At 51.3% G+C, this 18924-nt stretch overlaps 1 protein-coding gene across 7 annotated transcripts in view; it reads right to left on the bottom strand.

Moving 5' to 3' along the window:
* The window catches only part of LOC127056585 (myotubularin-related protein 8), a 177859-nt gene extending 159200 nt beyond the window's left edge, over nucleotides 1–18659 (bottom strand). For 4 of the 7 annotated variants that reach the window (XM_050964618.1, XM_050964617.1, XM_050964616.1 and 1 more), the window contains exons 1-4: nucleotides 18157–18658; nucleotides 4269–4391; nucleotides 3167–3329; nucleotides 211–368 (exon numbers count right to left, since the gene is read on the bottom strand). In XM_050964618.1, coding sequence (XP_050820575.1) covers nucleotides 211–368; nucleotides 3167–3329; nucleotides 4269–4391; nucleotides 18157–18180 — 468 coding nt within the window. In that variant the 5' untranslated portion in view covers nucleotides 18181–18658. Of the gene's footprint in view, nucleotides 1–210; nucleotides 369–3156; nucleotides 3330–4268; nucleotides 4392–18156 lie in introns of those variants that run through there. The other 3 variants (XM_050964614.1, XM_050964620.1, XM_050964615.1) reach the window with 3 other exon arrangements.
* Between the last annotated feature and the right edge of the window lie 265 nt (nucleotides 18660–18924).

Raw genomic sequence — 18924 nt, forward strand, 5'->3', positions numbered from 1 at the left:
GTGGGATCATGCAAATCAAGCAGACTCTGCAGCTCTCTGCTCTTTTACAGTACCACTATCTCTGGCTTCATATTAAGAAGATAATGCTTTAGATAAGCTGAGCTCACTTCTCCCAAGGCATCAGTTATGCAGCAGTAGAAGGACTGTTCCATGTCATTAGTACAACTAAAAGGATGTTGCACTGAGTGGCTACTTTGCACAATAAATTACCTCATAGTCTTTATTGGCATCCGTTATTTCCCAGAAGTCATTTGGAATTCCCATACGCTGATAATCTACTTTTAAATCAATCAGCTTCCATCCTATCTCACGGCTATCTTTAGGCATTTTGGGGTTATAAGAAAATGCATAAAGTTCTTCAGGTTTCACTGGGGAGAGGAAATTTAAAAATTAAGTCAAGAGAAAAAATGTAATACACATGCAAAAGAAAGTGAAATGTTCAACACTTTCTCCTAAAGATTGTCCCTGGGGCCAGGCACACAGGGAAAATCACCATTGCGCAGTTAGATTACAACTAAATGAAAGCTAGTAGAATCAAACCTTTTCTGTTTCTTTGGTATATCATTATACCAAACATTTAAAGCAGTCAGTAAAGAATGATTGGAAGACCTAGAAACATACATATGTTTTTATACCACACCAGGGAACTGAAGAAAAAAAATACAGCAAGTTATTTGTACTTTTATAACATGACCAACCAGTTATACTAATAGTTTTGTTAGTAGTTTGTTATGTACTTCTACCTCATTCTATTTAGAGGAAACTTTTGCATGCATGCTATTAGAGACTGAATACACGTTGACACTAACTTATGAAGGTGAAAAACTTGTAAACATTGTCCATCAGAAGGTATTGTCTAAATTACCACCTTCTGACTTAAGATATCATATATGTTGTATGGATTCTTAACCTTTGTTATCAACAACATCATAGATGAAAACTTACACAATCTGAAGTATCAATTTTAATTTTCACCATTTCTGTTTGTTCACTTGTGGAACTTTATTCAGCCTGAAAAAGGTATCTAGTCTGCATTAGCAAAATGTTGCTGTTCAGGGCATACTGAGAGAGCAGAGGCACGGTTTAAATAAAAAAAAGAAAGTTAGAAATGTTTTTCACTAATCCCATTACGTGATATATGATAGAATGCCTAATGACAAAAATATGAGTTAAACACCTCTCTGGATCAAGGACTATATTTATGAAGGGCAATATGTTAAAGGCCAAAATTGTACATATAATGTTCATTCATATATACATATATGATCCTGAGATGCATTCAAATTCATATTTTAGTCATTAGGAATTGCCTCTGCTCAGGATCCAACCAGATCAGGTCCATACATAGCACCTGTACCCCGTATCATGATGCTAAACAAAATACAAACATCCACCATAAAACCAAGTAAGCACTAAAGTAAGTGTTTTAAAATGAATACCTTTAGAAGTTTTAATTTTAGACTTAAGTAGAAAATAAATTGCTTTAACAGGTTCCTTTAAGAATACATTGGCCTTTTCCAGCAACGCATGAAGAGTTAATCCATAAACAGCAGAGAGCAACTAAAACTTACAGCTTCTGCAAAAGCAGCGAAGAATCCTGTGGCACCTTACAGACTAACAGACGTTTTAGAGCATGAGCTTTCGTGGTTTAACACCCACTTCGTCAGATGCATGTCATGTATTCACCAACGAAAGCTCATGCTCCAAAACGTCTGTTAGTCTATAAGGTGCCACAGGATTCTTTGCTGCTTTTACAGATCCAGACTAACACGGCTACCCCTCTGATAGCTTCTGCAAAGAGTTCACACAACACAGTTCTTATCAGCTTATAGCTTCCCATTTCAATAGTGTGCTCTCCTTCCTGAAGGAGAACTTGATAGATCCGAGTATTACTGTCAGCCCAACGAGGGCTTCAGGCTGAGTTTGACAAATGGTAATTCCTCTATCCCCTCCACACCACACCTCCAATTTCCTTCCTTCTCTTAAAAAAAATGCAAATCCTGTCAATAACTCACTCAGTCGATTCTCAGGACAGCAAGCTCTCCTGAAACAGATTGAGTCCTGACAGAGTCTGATAAAGTACTTAGTTTGCCAAACAGGTAACCCTCAACTGTCAATCACATACTAGCAAATAATGAATAATTATTTGCTCTGCCAAACCAGATGAAGCAGGCATACAAATAGAAATCTTAAACTGACAAGAGTAAACTGTGAGAATCCATGAATGGGACAGAATAGTTAGAGTAAGTTATATATGCAGCCACAGGGCAATAGAAACCATCTCCTGGAAGTGATGGTTACCATAGTATCTGTAATATTTCATAGCTATAGGAACAGGAATAGCCATTAACAGAGCACCAGAAACTTGTGTATGATCATATGCCAGATTACAAAATTTTAACTCTAATACTGTAATAAAGAGACTGAATAGCTCAGGAAAGTAAATGAGGGTTATCATATTGCAGTCCTCTAATTCAGTGGTCTCCAGATTTTTTTGATTGCGCACCTCTATCAGTAAAAATTTTGTTTGTAAACAAACTTGTTTGTCTGAGCAAGTGGCTGAACGAGAGGCAGGACTGAGTGGACCTGCAGGCTCAAATTTTAGATCGTTTTGGTTTTTGATGCATTTTTTGGTACATAATTCTATGTTTATAAGTTCAACTTTCATGATACAAATACTGTAGTGCAATCTCTTTATTAGGTTAATTGAAAAATACTATATATTTAGTTTTTTACAGTACAAATACTTGTAATCAAAAATAAATATAAAGTGAGCACTGCAAACTTTTTATTCTGTGTTGTAATTGAAATCAATATATTAGAAAAGGTAGAAAACCTCCAAATACATTTAAATAAATGGTATTCTATTTTTGTTTATGCCTATTAATTGCACGGTTAAACTTTTTAATTGGTTGACAGCTCTAGTAAATACTGCATTTGCTTACGAGCTACCGGCCCTCTTCTGAGGGCCAGAATTTTGTGCTTCAACAGTGCACTAAGTAAACAGCAGCTCAACAGTGGTGGAAATGGCTTAAGATATCAAATCCTTCCTTCCTGTGCTGATTGAGGAAAGCCAACAGCCTGATAACCAGGGTTTTCCTCATTGCACAAACATACTTGCCAATTAGTTGCCTTTAGATTTCAAAACAGACTCACTCCTGAGTACCTGGCTGTGAAAGTTTAAGCAAGGATGTATACACTTCATGGCAATCCCGCTCATGTCCAATGACAAAGTGTGCCACACGGAAGTTCTTGCAGCGAATAAGCAAGGGGCATCCAGATGTGGTCAGAGGCAACTTCTCCACAGAAGCTATATGATGATGTAGAATCTGAAAAACAGGAAAGGAGACAATCTTTCTGCACCAGCTGACAAGTGAGAATTACAACCAGATATGAATGATTCTGCAATAATATTTGTGAGAAGTTTCTGCTTACCTAAACGTTTCCTTACAACACCTAGTCCAACACCACAACCTCCTTCTTTGCTATTTAGTGACAAATTACCTAGCAAACATGAAAAATCCAAATAGCCCCTCAAGTAGGGTTATTTAATTAAGGGGTGGGCAACAAAAAAAATTATTTCCATTGCATGGTCAAACTGCACAAAGGAAAATGAGAGCTTTTCAATTATAATAGCTATTGATCAGTCTATTTTTGGTGTTGGAAAGTACCTACGTTTGGGGAAAAAACATGGACACACACTTGCATTGCTTAATGCCAACATTAACTAGGATGGAAATGATAGAGCAGCCACTGAATTGCAGTCATTTTAAAAAAAAGATGACCCACAAGATACTGTATCTTATTCTCAAATGAAAACAGATACACTAGCAGACACAAGAAACAAGTTCCTGGAGATTTAAAAGTTCTGCAGATACATAGGGCAAGTCTGCTACACCATAAAGCACATCTTCACCAGATACACTCCATTGGCACAGCTGTATCAGTGCAGCTGTAGCATGGTAATGTAGTCTTGCCCTCAGACCAAGGTACTGCTGCCTTCAACTCTTCATACATCCAAATGCTGTAAATTAAAATATTGTGGTCTAGTGTATTGAACTTTGAGATAGAAGTCAAGCAAGCTGGGTTCTGTTCCTGAATCCAACACTGTTTAAAGGATAAGAACTCTATTTTTGTAAGACACTTTCATGTAAAGTGCTATAAAAGTTTATTATTATGACCTCCGAATTAATGGAACCACAATTACACACAACCAGAATCAGACATTTAAATTTATATTTTTACAAGTTCCACACATTACAACATACCCAGGTTTCTTTTCGGACTTCAGCGGAAGCATCCACATAGATCAGATGGGTAGCTGTCAGGTATAATGTCCCATTTGCTGGCTTCCTATTGGTATAACGATCTAGTAGTTTGACATTTTCTACCTGCAATATGAAAAAGGGAGGAAAAGCAAATCAACTTATAGCTAAAAGGTCTATAATTTACATCTGAAGTGCAGCATGTATAAATGTTCAATGCACAGCTCAGAAAGGATGCTTCAGTAAAGGTTTCCCGTACAACATCAACTCAGCCACATTGCACATTCTATATGTTTTATGCTATAGATCAATAAAATACAGCCTTGAAAAAGTCTACTCACCCTAAATGATTAGTTTTTGACAGGCAACTAACGTTTTAATTCTCTCTTTATCAAGCAATACAATAATTGGTGAAAGACAGACAAGTAGATTTTGTGCCCGAGATGGTCATAAAAGTTTGCCATTTTGCAAGGTTGCACAGATATTTTAAGGTTTAAGAAAATACAGAAAGGAAAAAATGCTGCATGTGTAACACGACCAAGTTAACACTGTGGTAGAAACAGCCCTCTGGAATTTCCTATACTTCTGGATGCCTGGTTTCTCAATTCTAACATTGCATTAAGGTTGGTTTTTGTACTTAGTTTACCTGGTATGTAGTTTCTTGAAGAGAAGGAGAAAGTACTAGTAACTGTCTATACAGCAGAGTTCTTAAACATGAACACCCATTTTTCTATGCCACACTAAGATAACCAGTAGAGTCAACAGAAAGTTACGATGCTGTGAAAAATATGAACTTATGTTTAAAGTTTAAAATTATTGAATTGATTTTCTTCAGGCTTCTTCAATGAGGATGATACGTAGTTAATTTTGTTTTAGATGAGCAAAAAATAGTGCAAAAAATTAGTTGGAATTTATATAGGAAGTCTCTCTCTCTCACACACACACACGCACACACTCTTCACTCCAATAAAATTCAAAAGTAAAAAGTCACCGTTGGACTGAGAGAAAGCAAAAAACATTTCAGGCCAAAAAGAAATGTAAGAAAATTCTAAGTAATTGGAAGTGGAGGGTTAGAACACAAGCCTCATTTCAACATTATATATTTTAAATCTATAGCAATAAGCACCACAGTGGCCCTTTAATGTCCACACAGCTATTCCTTATTGGACTGATAAAGTGCCTAATGCAAGTGTACTTAATTATCCCTCTCAATACATACTAGACCTAGTGTTTAAAAAAAATACATTTTATAACTAAAGAGTAACAAAACTGTTAACTTTACTGAAAGGGCCACAGCAATGAATTAACAGCTGGCAGGGTATGCTTACCAAGCAAATGTAACAAGTCACTTGCAAGATTACCCACTATTTTGAAAGTTATTTATATTTTGTTTTATTAAGTTGTCCTCTGATTTCAGCCACACATCCATTGGTGTGGAGGAGTATTTGCACATTCTGGAACATGGCAGAGTTAAAATGTTCAAAAACCCTACTCTAACCACTTCATGGACCAGTATCCTTGAAAAATTCCACCTGGACAACCAGTTATAGTTGGGAAGTGCCACATGTCAGTGATTGAAAACACACAACTGTTATATCAAGTAATTTACCATACTAAACTTGTATGACATCTTAACCAAATGTCAGGATGTTCAAATACATGCATTCTTTACATGAAGGCAAAAAAAAAACCACAGAACACTGGAAGAAAATTATGTTTTAAGCTTGAATCAATCCTGGCATAACATACCAGGCTGAAAGTAGAGCTAGTCAAAAGTAATGCCTTCTTATTTTTTGGTGTTTTCTGTTTTCAATTAAAACCCAAAGAATTCCATGAACATTTTTTGATTTAAATTAAAATGTTTATCTTAGATTCTTTTTGTGGGAAATAAAATACATTTCCCAAACAACTCTATTTGACTATGTCTAGGTCTGAAATTTTAGTCACAATGACTTCAACATGGGAAACAGCAGTTCAAGCTCACCCACATCATCCCACCAATGTGATTCAATTTTCATCTTAGGCTTCGTCTACACTGCGTAACACAGCAGCACAGCTGTGCCACTGTAAGGTCTCCCATGTAGCCGCCCTTTGCAGGCAGAAGAGAGCTCTCCTGCCAGTGAAATAAAACCACCCCAACAAGCAGCGGTAATTTTGTCCACACAGGCACTTTTCATCGGTAAAAGCTTTTCTCGGTCAGGAGTGTGTTTTTTTTCCACACCTGACTGACAAAAGTTTTACTGACAGAAGTGCTAGTGTAGACATATTATTTCAAAATAAGGTGTCCATACAGGGAGTTATGGCAGAATAGCTTAGTCTGCAACAGGTATGCTGGTCAATATCCTTGTGTAGACAAGCTAAGGCCATGTTTACACTTCTACTTATGTTAGCAAAACTTATGTCGCCCAAGGATAAGTGGTAAGGTGCACAGCACGGTGTTCTCCTGCCAACATAGCTACCACTGCTCATTGAGGTAGATTGAGCATGTCAACAGGAGAGCTCTCCCCGGTTAGCCCAGAGCAGCTACAGCAGCTGAATCAGTACAACTGCACCACTGTAAGCTCTCAGAGTTTGTGTGTTGCCAGTTTCAGCGATGATAGTGAACCAGTGAAAGCAAAGCACTGGTTTGTGTACTCACTCACTTCCACAGGCATCAGAGTGTTTACATTTGCAGCACTTCCAGCCCTGAGCAGGACACTGCAGGCAGCTATCCCATGGTGCAGCTCTCTCCACTTTGCAAATAGGTCTTGTGGGAAGGGGGGAGATTGCGGGGCACCTTAGGTCCCTGCACAGCCTCCTCTCCTCAAACACTGATCATCTCCAGTCGCTCATCATTGCTCCAAGCATGGGATCGAGCAGGCAATGTCACCTGGCCAGATGAGACGTGAGCAATTGCCAAGAAAACAGGAAGAGGAGTTTCAGTGTTCGAGGGGCTTTACAGGGGGAGCGGTGGATGTTTGTTTACCTAGCAGCAGAGCTGTTGGCCAGAGTGGTCACCTAGGCACTGGGATATCCTGCAGAGGCTAAAAGCTCTGTAAACAGGAAGAACATGCCTTCACTTGCACATCATCACAAAAGTATCACTGGTAAGAGCTGCATGCTTCTCGTGGAGGTGGTTTTCTTTCTGCGGAGAAACTTCTGAGTTCCACCGCAAAAAGTCATTGGCAAGTGTAGATGCTCCCACGGTTTTTGCACCAAAAGGAAAAAAAAAAAAAAAGACTTTCCACTTTAAACGGCAAGTGTGGACATACAAGTAACACACTGTATTGGATAATAAGTACTTGTCATGAGTAGCAAAAACCAAAATTCTAAAGCAAAAATACACAATGCTCATGACAGTCCACAAACAAAGCCACTAACATAACTTTTAATGTAACGAAAAGAAGTTCTTGTTTAAACACACTGGAGACTACAACAAAATCAAACTAGTTAGTCTAGTTGTCTGAATTCAAGACACTTGGTAGCTCTCAACCATAACATCTGTTTGTCCAACACATCAAAACAACTCAAGAGCCAATGGAAAAATCCTGGGTAGGGATACTCACCTCATCCCTAAAAAACTAAAAATTTAATGAGTGAGTCATTTCATCTCACCTTGAATCACATGTTCATTAGTATTTTTAAAGGCATCTACTCTCACCAAAGCAACTTCAGACCTTGAAAGTAGCAATAAAATACACTTAAAAGATCAGTAAAAACACCTGTGGACACACAGCATCCCATTATCTAGTGCAAATAAAACTTTCATTATGGATTTTATTTTAAAGATCACAACAGAAAAGTGCAGTAAGCAGAGATTATAAGAGCCATGTTCAAGTTCGCTCTTAAGCTACATATGTGGGAACAGATACTCTAACCTCATAATTAAACAATAAAACCATAACACAGAAAATCATGTTCTTTACACCAGGGGTTTAATCCCACACATCCTACTAATATGAGCCCTCCAGATTGCAATTTAAGATCTGTTAATCCTTCACATTATTTTATGCATTCATGGGACATCCATCAATGTAGTACTCAGGTACAGTTTTGACTGGCAACACAGAATTCACAGAAGTAGACATACACAGATCTTTAGATCATATACAATATACAATCTTTATTATTTTTACTACACTAGTAACAGGGAATCTTGACTGATTTCTGATAATACATTGAATTTTCACTGTTGCTGCTAGGTATCTGTCACAACCCTGGTAAGAAAAATGGGGCATGTCAGAAAACAGAAGCTTCAGAATCCCAAATCTATAATCCAGGCCCAAAGGGCTTGGCTACACTAGAGAGTTGCAGAGCTGGTGAGGGGGTTACAGCGCTGCAACTTAGGATATTGTCACACTTGCAAAGCACGGCCAGCGCTGCAACTCCCTGGTTGCAGCGCTGGCTGTACACCTGGTCGAGCCTCAGGTGTAGGGATTCCAGCGCTGGTGATCCAGCGCTAGTCAGCAAGTGTGGACACCCACCAGCGCTTTTATTGACCTCCGGGGTATAAGGAGGTATCCCAGCATACCTTAGAAGCCTCTCTGGTAATCATGCACACTCCACTGCCCTGGGCTCAGCTGACCCCTCCTTTAAATGCCCCGGGAATTTTAAAAATCCCCTTCCTGTTTGCTCAGCCAGGTGTGGAGTGCAATCAATCATTCAATCAATCAGCGACCATGCCTCCACGCCCCAAACGAGCCCCAGCATGGAACAATTCCGAGCTGCAGGACCTCATCAGTGTTTGGGGTGAGGAAGCTGTGCAAGCACAGCTGCACTCCAGAAGGAGAAATTATGATACCTATGGGCAGATATCGCAGTCCTTGCAGAGAAGGGGCCATGAACGGGACGCGTTGCAGTGCAGGGTCAAAATAAAAGAGCTGAGGAGTGCTTACTGCAAAGCCCGTGAGGGAAATCGCCGCTCAGGAGCTGCCCCCACAACCTGCCGTTTTTACAAGGAGCTGGATGCCATACTTGAGTGTGACCCCACTGCCAATCCGAGGACCATGATGGAGAGTTCAGAGCAGGGAGAAGTGGGGGAGGGTGTAGAGGAAGCCAACAGTGAGGCTACTGGCGTGGAAGGAGACACCCCGGAGTCCCAGGAGGCATGCAGCCAGGAGCTCTTCTCAAGCCAGGAGGAGGCTAGCCAGTCGCAGCAGCTGGAAGTTGCTGGTGAGGAAGAAACTGAGGAGCATGCTCGGGGTAAGCAGATTTTTATGTTTTGGGAGAGGAGGGTTTGGGTTATGGCTGCCTGCATGCATGCCTAAACGTGGAATAGCCCATTGATTTGCTCTATCATGTCTCTGTAATCTGCCTCGGTAATCTCTTGAAAAGTTGCAGCCAGAGCGTGCGCAATGTGCTTTCTCAAGTTTATCGGGAGAGCCACCGTGGTCCCTGTCGCGGTCAGGCTAACTCGTCCGATCCACTGTGCAGCGAGGGGTGGGGGGACAATGGCTGCACACAGGCAAGCTGCATAGGGGCCAGGGCGGAATCCACATTGCTGTAGAAGACCCTCCCTCTCTTCCCAGGTAACATGCAGCAGTGATATATCTGGCAGTAGGAAATCCTGTTGAGAATTTAGGGATACTTGAGTGCAGGGCGCCAGGTTTGCGTTCCTCCCCCAGCCCCGCAGTGCATTCCGGTCTCCACACCCCCTTCCCAGCAGGCAGCCAGCCTCGCGGTGCGCTTCGGTCTTTCCCTCCCCCCCTTCCCAGCACATAGCCAGCCCCGCGGTGCGCTCCGGTCTCCCCCCCCCTTCCCAGCACATAGCCAGCCCCGCGGTGCGCTCCGGTCTCCCCACCCCCTTCCCAGCACGTAGCTAGCCCCGCGGTGCGCTCCGGTCTTCCCCCCTCGCCCTCCCAGCAGGCAGACAGCACCGCGGTGCGCTCCGGTCTCCCCCCCCCCCCCCCAGCAGGCAGCCCGCCCGGTGGTGCGCTCCGGTCTTCCCCCCCCCCCCCCTCCCAGCAGGCAGCCCGCCCGGTGGTGCGCTCCGGTCTTCCCCTCCCCCCCCAGCAGGCAGCCAGCCCGGCGGTGCGCTCCGGTCACCCCCCCTGCCCCCCAGCAGGCAGCCAGCCCCGCGGTGCCCTCTGGTTTTTCCCCACCCTTCCCAGCAGGCAGCCAGCACAGCTGTGCGTTCCCCCCCCACCCCTCACCAGCTACCTCCTGTACCCAGTGCAGGTGCACTCGGGGCAGAAACACTCACCCCATTGCTCGCCATGCCTTAGCTTCCCTGGCCTCTCTGTGTTATGTGAGGTATGTGGGAAGGATGCTACAGAAAGTCTAAAAACTCCTTCACTGTGTGATAATAAACAATGTAGCCTCTGTGTATTACATGTTTCTATCTATGTTTTTTTTAGTGACCTTGACTAATGCAGCCGGATCACCGGCCTCACGTCGGTTGCAGAACTTGAGAAAAAATCCCAGAAAATCAAAAGAAGAATTGATCAAAGCAGTTATGATTCACTACAGCAGAGAAAGAAGGAAGACGCAGGAATGGAGAGAGAAAATGTATGAATGGAGAGAGAAAACGTATGACTGGAGGCAAACAGAAAGCAGGAGAAAGGAATTGGCTATCAAAAAAACCTCAAAGCAGATGAAAAGCCTCCTGGCTCGCCAAACTGAGTCTTTTGAGTCTCTCGTAGCCATGCAGGCAGATATGTACCGTGGTAACCCACACCCCTCCCAAAGCTCTCTTTCTTGTTCCCCAGTATTTGCACAAAACATCTTTCTCCAGCAGCCAGTTTCTTATTACCACCAGCTGCCCCCAACACCTGTACGATCACCTACCAGCCCTGATAACTATAATTCTTACCCTGTGCACTCCACCCCCATTACCCTGCAGCATAGTAATCCTGAAGTGCAGCAGACATTGAACAGTAATCAAAACAGGACATATTCAAACCTCTGAATGTACAGTCCACCACCCTAAGCCCCCTGGCCTTTTATGTACTGTACTTTGAATAAAGGATTTTATGGCTTTTACAATAAGTTTTATTATTGCAGGAAGTGGTAAATATTGTACCCCAAGGTAGAACAAAGCACAGCAAAGGCACCAAACATTACTGTTGGCTCTCAGCATCAAATTGCCCCCTTAAAGCATCTCTAATCCTTGAAGCCCTTTCCTGGGCCTCCCTAGTAGCCCTGCTCTCTGGCTGTGCAAATTCATCCTCTAGGCGTCGAACCTCGGAAGTCCATTCCTCACTGAATCTTTCACCCTTCCCTTCACAAATATTATGGAGGGTACAGCATGCGGATATAACAGCGGAGATGCTGCTTTCCCCCAAATCTAGCTTCCCATAAAGACACCTCCAGCGGGCTTTCAAACGGCCAAAAGCACACTCCACAGTCATTCTGCACCAGCTCAGCCTGTAGTTGAACCGGTCCTTGCTCCTGTCAAGCTTCCCTGTATACGGTTTCATGAGCCATGGCATTAAGGGGTAAGCGGGGTCTCCAAGGATCACAGTGGGCATTTCGACGTCACCTACTGTGATCTTGCGGTCTGGGAAAAAAGTCCCGGCCCTCAGCTTCCTGAACAGGGCACTGTTCCGAAAGATGCGTGCATCGTGCACCTTTCCAGGCCATCCTGAGTAAATGTCAGTGAAACGCCCACGGTGATCCACAAGTGCTTGCAGAACCACGGAGAAATACCCCTTGCGATTAACGTACTCTGATGCCAGGTGGGGTGGTGACAGAATAGGAATATGCGTCCCATCTATTGCCCCTCCACAGTTAGGGAAACCCATTTCTGCAAAGCCCTCCACAATGTCCTGCACGTTCCCCAGAGTCACAGTCCTTCTTAACAGGGTGCGATTAATGGCTGTGCAAACTTGCATCAGCACCATTCCAACGATGGACTTTCCCACTCCAAACTGGTTCGCCACCGATCGGTAGCTGTCTGGAGTTGCCAGCTTCCAGATTGCAATAGCCACCCGCTTCTCCACTGGCAGGGCAGCTCTCAATCACGTGTCCCTGCGCCGCAGGGTAGGGGCGAGCTCAGAACACAGTGCCATGAAAGTGGTTTTTCTCATCCGAAAGTTCTGCAGCCACTGCTTGTCATCCCAGGCTTGCAGGACGATGTGATCCCACCACTGAGTGCTGGTTTCCCGAGCCCAAAGGCGCCGTTCCACGGTGCTGAGCACGTCTGTTACTGCCACAAGCAATTGAGTGTCTTGAGCGTCAGGCGTTTCAATATCATCATCTGACTCCTCACTGTCACTTTGCAGCTGAAGGAATAGCTCTACTGCCATGCGTGATGTGCTGGCAACATTCATCAGCAAGGTCCTCAGCAGCTCAGGCTCCATTTGTAACAGAAATCTCAGAAATCGCGCTGCAGACTCACAATGCCGCCAAACTGCTCGGAATGTGTAGCAAAGCACCACGGGGCATTGGAACAGGAAACGGAAAGACCCGCACACTTCCTTCCCCTTCCCACAAGCCACAGCGCCAAAATGGGACGAGGTGCTCTGTGGGATAGCTGCCCACAATGCACCACTCCCAACAGCGCTGCAAGTGCTGTAAATGTGGCCACACTGCAGCGCTGGCCCTACACAGCTGTACGAACACAGCTGTAACTACCAGCACTGCAAAACTGTAAGTGTAGCCATACCCAAAGATAGAAATGATCAGACCTGGGACTAAAAGCAACTGAGAAGAAGAGAAGTGGAAAAGTTGTCTTAGCTGGAGTTGGGGGGAAATGGCTTAATGCATTTCAGGGACCAGAGGCTGGGAAGTAACAGGGAGAGGTTTTAGAAAGCTGGGAAATGGGGTTTCGGAAGCTAAGGAGAGGATGAGAGATTTTCAGAGACACTGAGGAAACTGTAGAAGGAAGAACAGTTACAGATATATTTGAAAAGCAGGGAGGGCACGGCGAAAGCCAGGGGATGGGAGCCAGACAGGACAGGGGGCACTGGGGAAGCCGAGGCAGGGAGGGAAGCAGCAGAGCCCTAGGGGATGGAGGAGCACTAAGGAAACCAGGGAGGTGGTTGAAGTTAGGGAGAAAAGGAGGAGGGGAGCCAGATGCGATGGAGGGGGGCACTGGGAAAGGTGGTTGACGACAGGGAGGGGTGGGAAGCCAAACAGGATTGGGGGGGCCCCACAGGAAAGCAGAAGTAGGGGATGGAAGCTGGGTTGGGGAGCACTGGGGCAGCAAGAGGGAATGGGGGGGCAGGGAAAGCAGAGGGTGGAAGCTGGGTTGGGGGGCACTGGGGAAGCCGGGGGAATGGGGGGGAAGGCAGAGGTAGGGGGCAGAGCTGGGTTGGGGGGCCCTGGGGAAGCCATGGGGAATGGGGGAGCGGGGAAGGCAGAGGTAGGGTCAGAGCTGGGTTGGGGGGCACTGGAGAAGCCAGGGAGAATGGGGTGGAAGGCAGAGGTGGGGGGCGGTAGCTGGATTGGGGGAAGTGAGGAAGTAGGGGGCAGGGAAGGCAGAGGTAGGGGCGGAGCTAGGGGAGTCACTGGGAAGGCCAGGGGAGAATGGGGGGACAGAGCTGGGGTAAGGGCACTGGGAAAGCCGAGGAAGTGGGGAGCGGGGAAGGCAGAAGTGGAGACAGAGCTGGTTGGGAGGCACTGGGGAAGCCGGGGGGGGGGGGAGAAGGGGACAGAAGCTGGGTTGGGGCACTGGGGGAGTAGGGGGTGGGGAAGGGGACAGAAACTGGGTGCGGGCACTGAGGAACCCAGGGCGAAGGAGGGGCGGGGAAGGCAGAGGTAGGGGCAGAGCTGGTTGGGGGGCACTGGGGAAGGGAATGTGGTGCGGAGCTGGGTGGGGGCACTGGCGAAGCCGGGGGGAATGGAGGAGCGGGGAAGGCAGAAGTGGGGGCGGAGCTGCTTGGGGGCACGGGGGAACGGGGGAGCGGGGAAGGCAGAGGTGTGGGCGGAGCTGGGTGGGGGGCAATGGGGAAGCTGGGGTGAATGGGGGAGCAGGGAAGGCAGAGGTGGGGGTGGAGCTGGTTGGGGGCACTGGGGAAGCTGGTGTGAATGGGGGAGCAGGGAAGGCAGAGGTGGGGGCGGAGCTGCTGGGGGGGAGCTGGGTAAGGGGAAGGGAATGTGGTGCGGAGCTGGGTGGGGGAACTGGGGGGAATAGGGGAGCGGGGAAGGCAGAGGTGGGGGCGGAGCTGGGTGGGAGCACTGGGGAAGCCGGGGGGAATGGGGGGAGCGGGGAAGGCAGAGGTGGGGGCGGAGCTGGGTGGGAGCACTGGGGAAGCCGGGGGAAATGGGGGGGGCGGGGAAGGCAGAGGTGGGGGCGGAATTGGTTGGGGGGAGCTGGGGAAGGGGAAGGGAATGTGGTGCGGAGCTGGGTGGAGGCACTGGGGAAGTGGGGGGAATAGGGGGCGGGGAAGGCAGAGGTGAGGGCGGAGCTGGGTGGGGGCACTGGGGAACCCAGGGGGAATGGGGGAGCGGGGAAGACAGAGGCGGGGGCGGAGCTGGTTGGGGGCACTGGGGAACCCAGGGGGAATGGGGGAGCACGGAAGGCAAAGGTGGGGGCGGAGCTGGTTGGGGGGCACTGGGGAAGCCGGGAGGAATGGCAGAGCGGGGAAGGCAGAGGTGGGGGCGGAGTTGGTTGGGGGGAGCTGGGGAAGGGAATGTGGTGCGGAGCTGGGTGGGGACACTGGGGAACCCGGGGGGAATAGGGGAGCGGGGAAGACAGAGGCGGGGGCGGAGCTGGTTGGGGGCACTGGGGAAGCCAGGGGGAATAGAGGAGCAGGGAAGGCAGAGGTGGGTGGGGGCGGAGCTGGGTGGGAGCACTGGGGAACCCGGGGGGAATAGGGGAGCGGGGAAGGCAGAGGTGAGGGCGGAGCTGGGTGAGGACACTGGGGAACCCGGGGGGAATAGAGGAGCGGGGAAGGCAGAGGTGGGGGCGGAGCTGGGTGAGGACACTGGGGAACCCGGGGGGAATGGGGGGGCAGGGAAGGCAGAGGCAGCGGCGGAGCTGGTTGGGGGCACTGGGGAAGGGGGGGAATAAAGGAGCGGGGAAGGCAGAGGTGGGGGCAGAGCTGGTTGGGGCACTGGGGAAGGGGAGGAAATGGAGTGCGGAGCAGTTGGGGGGCACTGGGGAAGCGGGGGGAATGGGCAAGCGGGGAAGGCAGAGGTGGGGGCGGAGCTGGTTGGGGGCACTGGGGAACCCCGGGGTGAATGGGGGGGCGGGGAAGGCAGAGGTGGGGGCGGAGCTGGGTGGGGGGCACTGGGGAAGCCGGAAGGAATGGGGGGGCGGGGAAGGCAGAGGTGGGGGCAGAGCTGGTTGGGGGGCACTGGGGAAGCCGGGAGGAATGGGGGAGCGGGGAAGGCAGAGGCGGGGGCAGAGCTGGTTGGGGGGCACTGGGGAAGCCGGGAGGAATGGGGGAGCGGGGAAGGCAGAGGCGGGGGCAGAGCTGGGTGGGGGCACTGGGGAACCCCGGGGTGAATGGGGGAGCGGGGAAGGCATATGGGGGGGCGGAGCTGGGTGGGGGCACTGGGGAAGGGGGGGAATAGGGGAGCGGGGAAGGCAGAGGCGGGGGCGGAGCTGGGTGGGGGCACTGGGGAACCCCGGGGTGAATGGGGGAGCGGGGAAGGCAGAGGCGGGGGCGGAGCTGGGTGGGGGCACTGGGGAAGCCGGGAGGAATGGGGGAGCGGGGAAGGCAGAGGCGGGGGCAGAGCTGGGTGGGGGCACTGGGGAACCCCGGGGTGAATGGGGGAGCGGGGAAGGCAGAGGCGGGGGCGGAGCTGGGTGGGGGCACTGGGGAACCCCGGGGTGAATGGGGGAGCGGGGAAGGCAGAGGCGGGGGCGGAGCTGGGTGGGGGCACTGGGGAACCCCGGGGTGAATGGGGGAGCGGGGAAGGCAGAGGCGGGGGTGGAGCTGGGTGGGGGCACTGGGGAACCCGGGGGGAATAGGGGAGCGGGGAAGGCAAAGGCGGGGGCAGAGCTGGGTGGGGGCACTGGGGACCCCGGGGGGAATAGGGGAGCAGGGAAGGCAAAGGCGGGGGCGGAGCTGGGTGGGGGCACTGGGGAAGGGAAGGGAATGGGGGAGCGGGGAAGGCAGAGGTGGGGGCAGAGCTGGTTGGGGCACTGGGGTAGGGGGGGAATGGGGGAGCGGGGAAGGCAGAGGTGCGGGCGGAGCTAGGTGGGGGCACTGGGGAAGCCGGTGGGAATGGGGGGGCAGGGAAGGCAGAGGTGGGGGCGGAGCTGGTTGGGGCACTGGGGTAGGGGGAGAAATGGGGGAGTGGGGAAGGCAGAGGTGGGGGCGGAGCTGGGTGGGGGCACTGGGGAACCCCGGGGTGAATGGGGGAGCGGGGAAGGCAGAGGCGGGGGTGGAGCTGGGTGGGGGCACTGGGGAACCCGGGGGGAATAGGGGAGCGGGGAAGGCAAAGGCGGGGGCAGAGCTGGGTGGGGGCACTGGGGACCCCGGGGGGAATAGGGGAGCAGGGAAGGCAAAGGCGGGGGCAGAGCTGGGTGGGGGCACTGGGGACCCCGGGGGGAATAGGGGAGCAGGGAAGGCAAAGGCGGGGGCGGAGCTGGGTGGGGGCACTGGGGAAGGGAAGGGAATGGGGGAGCGGGGAAGGCAGAGGTGGGGGCAGAGCTGGTTGGGGCACTGGGGTAGGGGGGGAATGGGGGAGCGGGGAAGGCAGAGGTGCGGGCGGAGCTAGGTGGGGGCACTGGGGAAGCCGGTGGGAATGGGGGGGCAGGGAAGGCAGAGGTGGGGGCGGAGCTGGTTGGGGCACTGGGGTAGGGGGAGAAATGGGGGAGTGGGGAAGGCAGAGGTGGGGGCGGAGCTGGGTGGGGGCACTGGGGTAGGGGGGAATAGGGGAGCGGGGAAGGCAGAGGCGGGGGCGGAGCTGGGTGGGGGCACTGGGGAAGGGAAGGGAATGGGGGAGCGGGGAATGCAGAGGTGGGGGCAGAGCTGGTTGGGGCACTGGGGAAGGGGGGGGAATAAGGGGGCGGGGAAGGCAGAGGCGGGGGCGGAGCTGGTTGGGGCACTGGGGTAGGGGGGAAAGGGGGAGTGGGGAAGGCAGAGGTGGGGGCGGAGCTAGGTGGGGGCACTGGGGAAGCCGGTGGGAATGGGGGGGCAGGGAAGGCAGAGGTGGGGGCGGAGCTGGTTGGGGCACTGGGGAACCCCGGGGTGAATGGGGGAGCGGGGAAGGCAGAGGTGGGGGCGGAGCTGGTTGGGGCACTGGGGTAGGGGGGGAAATGGGGGAGCGGGGAAGGCAGAGGTGGGGGCGGAGCTGGGTGGGGGCACTGGGGTAGGGGGGAATAGGGGAGCGGGGAAGGCAGAGGCGGGGGCGGAGCTAGGTGGGGGCACTGGGGTAGGGGGGAATAGGGGAGCGGGGAAGGCAGAGGCGGGGGCGGAGCTGGGTGGGGGCACTGGGGAAGGGAAGGGAATGGGGGAGCGGGGAAGGCAGAGGTGGGGGCAGAGCTGGTTGGGGCACTGGGGAAGGGGGGGGAATAAGGGGGCGGGGAAGGCAGAGGCGGGGCGGAGCTGGTTGGGGCACTGGGGTAGGGGGGAATGGGGGAGCGGGGAAGGCAGAGGTGGGGGCGGAGCTAGGTGGGGGCACTGGGGAAGCCGGTGGGAATGGGGGGGCAGGGAAGGCAGAGGTGGGGGCGGAGCTGGTTGGGGCACTGGGGAACCCCGGGGTGAATGGGGGAGCGGGGAAGGCAGAGGTGGGGGCGGAGCTGGTTGGGGCACTGGGGAAGGGGGGGGAATAGGGGAGCGGGGAAGGCAGAGGCGGGGGCGGAGCTGGTTGGGGCACTGGGGAAGCCGAGGGGAATGGGGGGGGAAGGCAGAGGCGGGGGCGGAGCTGGTTGGGGCACTGGGGTAGGGGGGTAACGGGGTGCGGAGCGGTTGGGGGGGCACTGGGGAACCCGGGGGGCAGCTGGCACTGACGGGGCCCGTATCAGCGGATTCCCCGGACGGGGCGCGGACGCTGCCGCCGGAGCCGGCTCTCCTACCTTCGGGGTGGTGATGTGCTCCATGGCCCCGGCCCGACCTGCCCGCTCCGCTCCTCACTCGGGAGCCACCATGGCTCACAGCGCGGCCTCCTCCTCCGCCATCTGCACAGCCCCGCCCCCGCCACTCTCGCTCAAACACCGCGAGACTCCGTCGCGCATCCCGCGGGAAGCCCAGGCCGCCCCCTTGGCAGAGGGCAACTTGCCCAGACCTGTTGGTGCTGGGGGCCCATGACACAAGCTGTAGGGCTTAGGCCAAAAGGGCCTAGACGGGAGCCCGGCCAGGCCGGAGAGCTCTGGGTGGAGACAGCGAGGGCTACAAGGGCTCATACATGGGAGGGGTAACAGCGCCCATGACTTCAGAGCTGGTCTAAGGGATCCTGTGGTGGGCTCAGCGGTCGTTTTAAACAGGGGCTCCAGCTCTCCACATGGTGGAGATGGGGCTGCCAACCCTCCAGGATTGGCCTAGAGTCTCCAGGAATTAAAGCAGCAAAGAATCCTGTGGCACCTTATAGACTAACAGACGTTTTGGAGCATGAGGTTTCGTGGGTGAATACCCACTTCCTCAGATGACATGCATATGGCGAAGTGGGTATTCACCTAGGAAAGCTCATGCTCCAAAACGTCTGTTAGTCTATAAGGTGCCACAGGATTCTTTGCTGCTTTTACAGATCCAGACTAACATGGCTACCCCTCTGATACAGGAATTAAAGATTAATCTGTAATTAAAAATTATGTCATGTGAGGAAATAGGTAAAGAACAGCTCAAAA

This window comes from Gopherus flavomarginatus, chromosome 8 (genome assembly GCF_025201925.1).
Source record: "Gopherus flavomarginatus isolate rGopFla2 chromosome 8, rGopFla2.mat.asm, whole genome shotgun sequence".
Taxonomy (NCBI): domain Eukaryota; kingdom Metazoa; phylum Chordata; order Testudines; family Testudinidae; genus Gopherus; species Gopherus flavomarginatus.